The sequence below is a fragment of the Papio anubis genome, chromosome 11, assembly GCF_008728515.1.
Source record: "Papio anubis isolate 15944 chromosome 11, Panubis1.0, whole genome shotgun sequence".
Classification (NCBI taxonomy): Eukaryota; Metazoa; Chordata; class Mammalia; order Primates; family Cercopithecidae; genus Papio; species Papio anubis.
Window position 1 is genome coordinate 38,732,668 of NC_044986.1, and position 11,788 is coordinate 38,744,455.

The following is an 11,788-nucleotide window of genomic DNA, read 5'->3' on the forward strand; positions in this document are numbered from 1 at the left end:
CTTCTGCAGAGTCCTCAGGGAGTATTTGCTCAAAGCAGAAGGCAAAGCAAGAACAGGCATATCACGTGGCAAGAGGAGAAGCAAGTTGGAGAAATAGTTTTAAACAACCGGATCTTATGTGAACTCATTTATTATCAGGATAGCATCAAGGGAAGTAATGTTCATGAGAAACCTACCCCCATGATCCAATCACCTCTCACCAGGTCCCACCCACAACATTGCAGATTAAGTTTCAATAAAAGATTTGGGAGAGATAAATATTTATTATCCAAACTATATCAAGAGCATAATCAAATAGTTGGCTTATGTATCTCAAATACAAGAAGTCTTATGGTGGGCTAGACTAGAAATAATATGGTAGCCCTTAAGCATGAGAGAGTCAAGTGCCTTTTTTTTTTTTTTAACCATATTTAGTATAGAAGTCTTCATTACTATGATCAAATGCTCATGTCCAAAGATGATGTCAATCCTACTCCTCCTTCACATTTGTGTTTTGAGTAATAAGGAAAAAATAGAAGAAGATTCATATTCTGGTTTGAATGTGTCCTCTATAGTTCATGTGCTAAAAGTGAATGCCCAACGCAACAGAGTTGGTGGCTGCAGCCTAACAAAACATGACTACGTCATCACTGTTCTGCCCTCATAAATATACTTATGTCATTATTGCAAGAGTGGGGTAGTTCTTGACAGCTTGTTATGAATGTGATTGTGCCCCCACCCTTGCTCTCACTCTTACCCTTTCTTGACCTTCTACTTTTTGCCATGCAATGAAGTAGCAAGAAGGCCATTGCCAGAAGCAAGTGCCATGCTCTTGGACTTCCCAGCCTTCAGAATCATCAGAAATAAATTTCTTTTCTTTACAAATTACCAAGTATATAGTATTCTGTTATATAACACAAATTGTACTAAGACAGGGCATCAGTATACTTCTGCTTTTATTTCCGGGGAAAGAAATACTCTGTGTGACTAACCTAAGTGGCAAATGGTTTCATGAATGGAACTTGTAGGCCTCTCAGGAAATAAAGTTTGAGTCAACTGATCTGCAGTTTCTGCCATACCATACAGTTGCTTTTTCTAATACTGTACTGTCCAGTATCTCTTTTGGCTAACTTTATGACATAGTATGTTTTTTTAAAAAATTTAGTGTATTTAGATATACTGGCACATAATTTGTCAGATAATTGCATGAAATCATTTCTAGGAAAAGGACAACCAACAGTCAGAATTCACTATTGAAAACTTGGTTGGCACTGTAGCTGATCTATTTGTTGCTGGAACAGAGACAACAAGCACCACTCTGAGATATGGACTCCTGCTCCTGCTGAAGCACCCAGAGGTCACAGGTAGGACCACAGATGATGAACAAAGTGAATTTAAGAACAATGCTGAGAAGATGGTGCCAGTGTCCTCCACCTTATTTCTCTCAGAGAAGCTTCATTCCTTAAATTTCTGTGTCATCAGCTGTAATCTGTCTAAATTTGATGACATGATTAAAAAGGACATCTTTACACAATGGAGGAGGATGACTGAGATCAGTAAAAACAGTATGGCAGTAGCAAAATAAATAAAGCCCTGATGAAATGTCTGGATTTCAGCAGAGGTAATTTGTGGTAGGGAGAGCCAGCATAAATTGGCCTAGTATTGAATGTTGGTTTTATTATGAAAAGTCCACTTTGAACAGTAGGTTCATTCTTAAAGATATCTTTTCTCATTTTGAAAATTCCATGCTCTAATGCTGAGGTAGGGAGATGAAAACATCCTTATTGAAGTATAAGTGGAATTCTAGAATTGTACTGAGGCATCCTGTGATTAATTCCAGTCTGGGAAGTAATCTAAAATTAGGCTTCTAAGAAAGGTGTTTCTGTTTAAGCAGAGACCATACCTAAAGGAATTTTATTATTCCGGAAGTGTGTTTCATAAAACTGCTGTTTGACCAAATAGGAATATTTGGAAAGGGGTTAATAATTGCATCTTTCACATACAACTTTTCTTTAGAATTTATAATTTACCTTTAGAGTAAACTCTACATTTCCTTAGAATTTACATTTAAATAGTTCTTGTTTGGCAGCAGATAACATACCTTCTTCCCTGTGTCAGGATCCCACTGAAATTTCAATAACTAAATTACAAATTAAAATTAACCTGTTGAAGTAAAAAGAGAGGAGAATAGAAAACAGCCAATAAGTCTTTGGCAAATTTCTAAAACACGGAGAAACAAGGGAGGGCTGACAATTGACACAGCACAGAGGATGGAGTTGTAACAAGTATCAGCAGAGGAAGATTTATCAAGAGGAGAAGCTAATCTATGTCACTATGATTCTCATAAGGTTCAGTATTTTGGAGGCACCAAGAGCCAAAGAAGGTAGGGAATGAGACTGAAAAGGGAGGGTCTCCTGCCCAGGTTTCCTCCATGACTCCTTTTATCAGGTACCTGATTTTTTCCCACTGGAAAAGGGAAGCACACTCTCCAGAGAAACTGAGCCTAAGAAGCCCTGTACTCGGGGACGCTTTACAGGGTCAGGAAAGTGTGAGGTGTGAAGCCAGAAAAAAAAGGTTTGGGAAATATCTATTCCTCAGATTCAAAGACTCAGCACTTTTCTTCATCTTGCTTCTTGACATTCAGCAGCTAGATATTCTCCAGAGAAGAAACAAGTCTAGAGAAAAGACCTCTGTATTTTGCCATCTTAAGAGAAAGTTATCTACAAGTGTTCAGCAGAGTGAATGAAATTAAAACATCCATCACAGGACACAAAGTCATGGAATTTCAGAGCACCAGAAGTAAAGCGAAAATTAAAATCTTTCAGAGAGTTATATCAAGTCATATATAAAATATCAGCATTCAGATAGCATCAGAATTCCCAATCATACTATCTTGTGTATTCATAGAAAAAAGTATTTGGGACCTACATGCTTGTTACAAATTTCACTCTCTATACTAACTTTCTCCAATACTGGGGATCGTGCTCCATCTCATGTCTGAAACCAAGTCAGAAGAAATTAAGGGTGCCAGGAATCAGAAGACCCCATGTAAGAGAATGAAAGCATCAGAGACGCTACTGGGCTCCCAGGAAACAACCACTTCAGAAGGGACCAGGTGAATAATACATGTAGAGGAGACTTCAAGAACCAAAGAGATGTGATTGATAGTCTGAGATTTCCCTATAATGGGGAAATTATTACTAGGAGTTTCAAACGTGTGCAAATACTCTAACTTGAAGAATAGAAAATTGTGATTTAACTAAAGAACCAAGGAAGAATATGTGTGTGTGTGTATATGTGTATGTGTGTGTGCTTGTGTGAGTATATTTAGAATGATATAAACAATGAATAGTGATATAACCAGAAATTGTGGTCTAAATATATTCTGGTAAGTAGAAGGAGGAGAATTGTGTGTGTGTATACGTGCGTGTGTGTGTGTCTGTGTGTACAAATATCACTTTGTGGGTATGCGCCTATATATGGAACAGAGATAGAGATAAAAATTCTCATCTCGCATACCAGAAAATTATTAAATATTGTCTAAAAATTGTTAAGTAAAACATAGAAAGAAATAGTGGTTATTTAGAAATGTAAATATAAATTTCAGAGGAAGCTGCTAGCATGCTCAAAGTGGCCACAATGGGAAGTGGAAAAATGAAGACAGTACCAGTGCTAATTGCGTCACTGCCCCCACCCCGCCACCGCACGCGCAAATATATTTACAAAACCATTACAATTTAACATTATACCCTATATATTATTTGGTAATACATATAATATTTGATTCCTGTTTTTCTGCTTGCAAGCACTGTAATTTCTTGACTTCTGTTTATTTTTTAAATAATGTATTACTGAAATTTGCATTAGTTGTCATATATGCTAATTTATAGAAATGTACTTATGCACTGTAATGACTAGTTTGTAGGAGAATGATATGTATCTGTATTACAGTAATTCTTTTTATATGGCTGGTTGTACTTCTGCACATGTAACTCATGTTTGTAATGTTGCTGGGATTTTTACATCATGTTTAATGTGGCCATGAATTGCTATGACAAATGTTCCATCAGTTCTTTCTTGTGTCTTGTCAGCTAAAGTCCAGGAAGAAATTGATCATGTAATTGGCAGACACAGGAGCCCCTGCATGCAGGATAGGAGCCACATGCCTTACACAGATGCTGTAATACACGAGATCCAGAGATACATTGACCTTGTCCCCACCGGTGTGCCCCATGCAGTGACCACTGATATTAAGTTCAGAAACTACCTTATCCCTAAGGTAAGCTTGTTTCTCTCACGCTATATTTCTGTGCTTCTGAAATTTCCAAAGTGCTAGTTTGGTTCCAATCCCCTAACAACAGAAGATAAGAGAAGTGCAAAACTCATACATGTGGCAGCTTGATGGACTTTCTGCTATTTTGTTTGGGGCTATAAAGATTTATAAAGCTAGGTCTCCTTAATAGGCTACTCTTAGGTGTTTATACTTTCAAATAGTTGTTGAAAATATCAGTGTGTCAATTTCCCAAAACACTTCTGAAATTTTTATCAAAGTGACATTCATTGTGTAGTTCAATATGGAAAGACTTAACATGTTCATGCATTGAATTTTTTTCTTTTTAGGTTTCAATATTTTATTCAAGTTTTTTTTAAGTGACGTTAATTACAGCATTTGAAGGGGAGGATTGAATTTCACACAAAATGGAAGACTCTAAAATGTACCCATTAAACTGCTAAAAAACAAATTGAGTGGTGAGAATACAACAGAAGTCCAATTTAGATTCTGAGTGTTGTCACCATGTGATTACAATCACACAGACACTTCCAAGCTTATAGCTGGAGCTCCTGGAAGCTATTTCATACTCTGGTGCAAGGGCAAAAAAAAAAAAAAAAAACAAAAAAAAAACATAACACAGGAAGGACTAAGTCCTGAATTGTTGGCTTCATCACATCCACCTTCTCCACTCCAAAATGGTACAAAAGAAACAGTGACCACACCCTGCAGACCTTTTGGTGTAAAAGAGGTGATGATGAACTGGGGTGGGAACAGGTCATGAAGATCTGTCTAAAAAAGTCCCATTCAGGTTAGTTTCTACACACCATCAAGCAGTGAGCCTCTCATCAATCAAGGTTAGGAAACCAAGGTTCGATTCTCAGGAAAGCACAATTTCATTCATTTACTCAATATGAATTTACAAAGTGCCTACATATTATCAGCTTCCACTTGCAGCCATTTCTAGATAAAAAAGAAACCTGGCATCTCAAAGGGGCCACCAAGTTCCCCCTCAAGTCTACTACTGAAAGGACCTTTTTTGGAAATGGATTTTATCTGTCCCTCTGGAAAGGTAACATCTTAAAGCTGAATCATCTTTAACTTGGAGGGCTAACATATTTAGCAATACTTGCATCCCAGACATACAACATTAAAAGATATACTAAATTCTGAAGGTAGCTATGCTGCAAAATAGTTTAAAATTAAACAATTGTACAGTATTTATTTATGCTTGAAATTCCAGTCCTAGATCAAGCTTGTGACCACCAGCATTGACATTCTTGCCATCCAGAAGAGCTGACGGTGTCAGTTTGATACCTGGCTTTAGAGTATGAGTGTATCCTAAACCTATCAGGCTGGAGTTGTTCACTTTAGCCGAGAAGCAGGGGTCAGGGTCAATCTGATACTTGGCTGCTATTCCGAAGCGCCTGTTACTGTTTCCTGCTGTCCAGTTGAGACTGACAGCGGTCTCCAACTTCTTGTTCATTTTCTGGTAAATGGAGCCACCAAACTCTGTCCCGTCATTCACATTAGTGTGAGGCTGGAATTAGCAGTCTTGTAGGAACTGCAAAGTTGCTCTGGGTCACTCGGGATTTTGCAGTCTCAAAATTCATGTGGTAGCCGGCCAGCCAGCCCTCCAAACCCAGCACCAGAGCACCCCGGATGGAAGGCCCAGCAATGTCGAAATCCATGTCGCAGCCCAGGTTAATGTGCTCCCGCTTGTACCCTGTCTTGATTTTAGCATTTTTCTTCCCAGTGTTAGGTGAGAAGGATGAATCGAAGGTCAGCTTCAGTCCACGTGCAAGTTGATCTTCCACAGTAATCTCGATGCCTAGTGTATTGTCGGTGTTCCATTTCTTTGTAAACGTAAGGCCGCACTCAGTCCATCTGTACTTGGTTTTCAGATTGCCTGTCACTTTGGTCTCAGTGTTGGCTGAGCCTGAGCTTGTAAATTCCAATCCATTCTCAGATTTCGTTTTCAAATCAAGCTTTATTACGCCAAATCCATAGCCCTTGGTGAAGACATCCCTGGCAGATTTGCCAAGATCAGCATACATGGGTGGCACAGCCATCTTCTGCTCAGAGGCAGTAGCTGCGGGCTCCGAGGCGGCTACCGCAGGGGCTGTGGTGCGGAGGCAGGGAGCCCAGCAGAGCAAGCCTCATGTATTGAATTTTTAAATTCATGAATATGGTTATGCTCCCAACTTATTGAGTTTTATTCTATTTTCTCAGTAATGTTTTATTTTCAGTGCAGTGACTTACAACTCTTTTATCAGGTTTTCCCTAGATAATTAATAATTTGTTGTTATAAATTTTTAATTTTTATTTAAAATTAAATAAAAATTTTTTATTTCTTTGTAATTGGTATATGTAATTGTATTCAATTATACTATTTTGATGACCTTATATCTAATAACTTTCCTAAATTTACTGATCATTTCTAATAATTTATCTATAGATATATTTGGAATTTCTATGTACATTATTTTGCTATCTAGGTTAATATGCATTTTATTTCTTATTTTCCAATGATTTTATCTTCAATTTATCTTTATTACATTATTGCACTGGCTAGGATTTCCAGGATAGCATTGAATAGAATTGGTGATAGAGGGCATCCTTATTTCATTTCTGATCTGCTGGGGGGTAGACTACAAGAATATTAATATTTCACTACTGAGAATGATGCTTTAAGTATTTTAGCAGATATTCTTTATCAGAAATCTTTAAGATTTTAGTAGATATTCTTTATCAGATTAGGGAAGTTTTTCCTCTTCTCTTATTTTTATATAAATTTTTGTCATGAATGTGTGTGCAATTTTATCAAATTGATTCTCTGCATCTATTTATATGATTGTATATACTGGCCTCACATCCCTCACTCAATATACAAAGTATACACAAACAGCTGGCTTTGCTCTGTTACTTACTGTTCAGGACTTCTGTATTTATATTCATAAGATACTTTGGTCTGCAATTTTTCTTCCTCAACATTTTCTTTTCAGAGTTTTGATAACAAGATAATGCTGGCTGCATAAAACTAGTTGAGAAATGTTCCCTAATGTGGGTCTGTTTTCATTGTTTTCCCTTCTTTCCACTTTTCTTCTTGTGACTGCTTAGTTGTATCTTTCAAATGCCTAAAACCCTATGGCTCAGTACCCGATATTATATATGAAAAAATGCAGAATTTCAGAGAGTGTTTATCTTTTTCCAGAATGGATTCATTCACTTCTCATAGGCAGTTATAATGACAACACCTCCTGTCCCGATTCAGAATTGAATATGATATGAGCACAGTCAAAAATTGACTGTAGGTATGAGCTCACCCCTCTGAAGTTCTCCCGTCACTGGGGCCAGTTATTGTCTTTGTAATCTGGAGGCCAATTTTGGTCTTTGCAGCTTTACAATGCTGTCTATCATATGGTTTCTGTATTCATCCAGATGTTTTAGTTGCTATGCTATAAACTACACAATTCCACTTATTATTATTCAATTAAAAGTAATAAAAGTTATATTTTCGTGAAGGAAAACGATGAGACTGATAAGATTTCAATTACTAATGTTATCCTCCAGAGAAGAGAGAATTCATAATTTATCAAGATGCGATAGGGTTTTCCCTAATTATCACAGATTTTTTACAAGGATTAGGACTTCAATCCACACTGTTTTTACCAAAGCACACAACCAGAAGAGGTTTTTCTTTCTCAATACAAGGTTTATTTACACCTCAATACTGCAGTATGTATGCCCCAAAACAAAGATTTTTCTTATACACAATAATAGAGTATTCACACTCAGTAGCTATTGTTCAAATAATAATACAGCCTAAATTTAAATTTTCTCAATTTTTCTAGAATATTTTTATGCCTTTTTTCTTCTGCAGTTTACTATCCAGGCAAGGAACAAGCATATAATTCACTTATGTTGACCTTTTCACCTCCTGTAATCAAGGAAAGTTCCTTTCCTTGTTTGTTTCTTTTCCATCAGTTGACCTTTTTGAGACGAGCAGTCATTTAAAATGTTCCTCAGGCTAGTTTTGTGTGACTGTTTTCTAGAGGCAGATTCCAGCTAGAATTTTGGCAAGAAAACTACACAGGTGCTGAATCCCACTGAATATCCCACTGAATCACATTGATGAGGTGGGAGCATAAAATGTCACATATGTCATTATTGGTCACGCTAAGTTCCTCACATAATATGGTGGTATCCTCCAGATCTTACCGTTGTAGGGGTTCTGCTTTTTATACACAACTAGTAAAAATCTATGGGAGTACATTAAGACTTGGTGAAACTCCTGCTTCCAGAATGACACACCCAGTGGTTCTAGCTTTAATTGATGATCCTTACCTGACCTGATGATCCTGACTTGAATTGTAGCAAAGTGATAATCTTTCTAATTTCATCATCTTTTCAGTGTTTTAAGCTAAAATTAATCTGTATTATAAAATTAATAATAAACACTCAATAGTTTTTACTGGTTATTGCACTTGTGCTTAGCATCCCAGATGACATCATATTAAAATAGATTACATGTTTATTTACAAAAGTTCTATGAACAGATACTCTGGACATTTCAAGTGTCAACAGAGACTTCCATTTTAAACCGTAATCTACATAATCTAAATACAAGATTTGTGAAATTTGAAGTGATGGGGACAGACAAGGGCATCGAAACTTGATGATCTAGAGAACACATTCAGAGGGTTGCACACAAGTATCCAAGATGTAAGACTTCAAATGTGATTGGAAAGTTCTTTAGCAAGCTTCCACCACTGGCCTTTAGCTCATCCATGTAAATTACTATGTCTGGCTGGACCTTAGTTCCCTCATCTATTGATCAATGATATGGGGCTACGTGATGTCCACTACTTCTTCTCACTTCTGGATTTCTTTATAAATCAGATTATCTGTTTTTTTACTTCCAGGGCACAATCATAATAACATTACTCACTTCCGTGCTGCACGATGACAAAGAATTCCCTAATCCAAAGATCTTTGACCCTGGCCACTTTCTGGATGAGAATGGCAACTTTAAGAAAAGTGACTACTTCATGCCTTTCTCAGCAGGTAATAGAATCTTGTTTCCATTTGCATTTGAAGGAAAGAGAGAACTTTTTGGAATCAGTTGGAATTTACATGGCACCTCGTCTGGGGCTGGTAGAATTGCTATTTGTCCATGATCAAGAGCACCACTCTCAATACCCATGCGCTCCACCCTCACAATATACCCTCCTTGTTGGGCCAGATAGTGGGGCTTCCAGGAGTTAACCCTATTGTTCCCAACTGAGAAAACTAACATCTAGGTTGACTGAACTCTGCCACTAGATACATCACTAAAGTACCCTAGAGCTCCTCCTGGAAAGTAAAATTCATCTGATCTGTCCTTACCTGCCTTGGCGAATGTATCTGAATCCACAACTGCATTGAGTGTCTTCTACATGGTGTCTGTCACCTCCCAGGCTGAGCTCCAAGGGCACAACTTTCAGTGAGAACAGAGGCTCACTCCTGAGTTAGGGAAGAAGAGTAAACAGGTCGTTGTAATTTAGTCAGACCAGGACAGTGAGAGAAGAATGCACAGGCCCCTGGGTAGGGGCTAGAGGGGGAATCTGCATGCTTCTTGCTCTCTCATACAACACACTGAGGCATAAAATGGAGTAAGAAACTCAGAGGATGTTTGATGTGCTTCAAAGGAGGTGGTACAATTTAAGGGAAGGCTGGGCATTTTGAAGGAGATAATGAATTACAGAGCAGGATATTTGCTTTAGATCAAGGATGTCAGAACCTTTGCCAAAAAAATATGGGGTTCCAGAAACATTGGCAAGGGAGGAGGTTACTTTGCAGTGATTCCATAGCACCCTGTCTTCCTCCAATCATGATCATATATCCTGGATACTTGATTTTCACACCTGTGCTTTGTGTGCTAAGTCTCTGGCCATGGAATCTCCTTCCTTTACTCTTTGATCTTTTATGTCTGCTTTATATTTGGCACTGTAGATACCAAGATGACAAAGACAGAGACCTTCCTTCAATAATTCACATTTTAGCACAATAGATAAATAAATACAGAATTATGATTCCTGGTGATCCATGCTTTAATGAAAACATGAGTATGATGTTGAGGAAAACCAGAGAGCATAGGATTTTATTACTTGAGACAATTGTAAAGAGTGTGAAGATGAAATGAAATCGAACCTATGTCCTGAATGTAGCCTAATAAAGATGTATCTTAGCCAAAACGAACAACAGGATATGAAACTTGAAACTTCTTGGTGTGTTCAAGATTGATGAAAAGTGTGTATGACTAGAGTTGAGAACAGATTATGCGAAAAGTGGAAGGAAAGATCATGGAATATCAGGCTTGGAACAGGAAACAAGAATGTGCATGTATTTCTATAATGACAGATGGAAACTCAAAATGGCAACAGAGTTGTTTTAATGTGGAAATAAATAAGGAAGCGACTGTTATGGTGCTGATAATCAACGAATATTTGCTGAATGAAGGGTGCCTATTGAGATTAGATGTTAGACGGATAGCAAATGTGTCTCTTTTTGTACATTTGTTTGTCCTACCATCCATTAATCCATCCATCATTTCATCCATCCATTCATCCACATGTTCATTCATCTACCCAATCATTAATCAATTATTTACTGTGTATTCTATTTGTGCAAGTCACAAACGTACTGTCACAGTCACAGTTAAACACAAGGAGTAACTACTTCCTCTCTTTGTTATCTTCAGGAAAACGAATTTGTGCAGGAGAGGGACTTGCCCGCATGGAGCTATTTTTATTTCTAACCACAATTTTACAGAACTTTAACCTGAAATCTGTTGCTGATTTAAAGAACCTCAATACTACTTCAGCTACCAGAGGAATTATTTCTCTGCCACCCTCGTACCAGATCTGCTTCATTCCTGTCTGAAGAATGCTAGCCCATCTGGCTGCCGATCTGCTATCACCTGAAACTCTTTTTTATCAACGACATTCCCACCGTTATGTCTTCTCTGACCTCTCATCACATCTTCCCATGCACTCAATATCCCGTGAGCATCCAACCTCCATTAAGGAGAGTTGTTCAGGTCACTGCACAAATATATCTGTAATTATTCATACTCGTAACACTTGTATTGACTGTCACATATGCTAATACTTTTCTGATGCTGACTTTTTAATATGTTATCACTATAAAACACGGAAAAGTGATTAATGAATGATAATTTAGATCCATTTCTTTTGTGAATGTGCTAAATAAAAAGTGTTATTAATTGCTGGTTCAGTTCTCAGACTTTCCCTCTTTTGAGCATAATGCAAGAAATAAAAGAAAAGAGAGTGCCAGGAGGCCAGTCTTGTCCTCATAATAATAAGCAGAGAGAGTGACAAAGGAGAAGAGGGTGAGGAAGGTCTCTGGATGTTTGCCATCTAGAGTTACTGAAAGTTTGGCTTTGTAACAGGAAAAGTCTGTCCAAGGGAAGAAACAACCTTCAGGGAAATATTGAGAGAATCAGTTCAGTTGTGTATTATTTGCAGATAAAATGAG

General features: G+C 37.6%; 1 protein-coding gene and 1 pseudogene across 2 annotated transcripts in view; one reads left to right on the forward strand and one right to left on the reverse strand.

Moving 5' to 3' along the window:
- CYP2C8 (cytochrome P450 2C8) overlaps window positions 1–11,527 on the forward strand; it is a 29,160-nt gene extending 17,633 nt beyond the window's left edge. Inside the window, exons 6-9 of the mRNA XM_003904030.4 lie at window positions 1,202–1,343; window positions 4,071–4,258; window positions 9,175–9,316; window positions 10,992–11,527. Coding sequence (XP_003904079.2) covers window positions 1,202–1,343; window positions 4,071–4,258; window positions 9,175–9,316; window positions 10,992–11,173 — 654 coding nt within the window. The 3' untranslated portion in view covers window positions 11,174–11,527. The remainder of the gene's footprint in view (window positions 1–1,201; window positions 1,344–4,070; window positions 4,259–9,174; window positions 9,317–10,991) is intronic.
- LOC101024353 lies at window positions 4,598–6,554 on the reverse strand (annotated as a pseudogene). The gene has a single exon (XR_161672.5). The product of XR_161672.5 is annotated as a voltage-dependent anion-selective channel protein 1 pseudogene (transcript).
- Window positions 11,528–11,788: the final 261 nt, after the last annotated feature.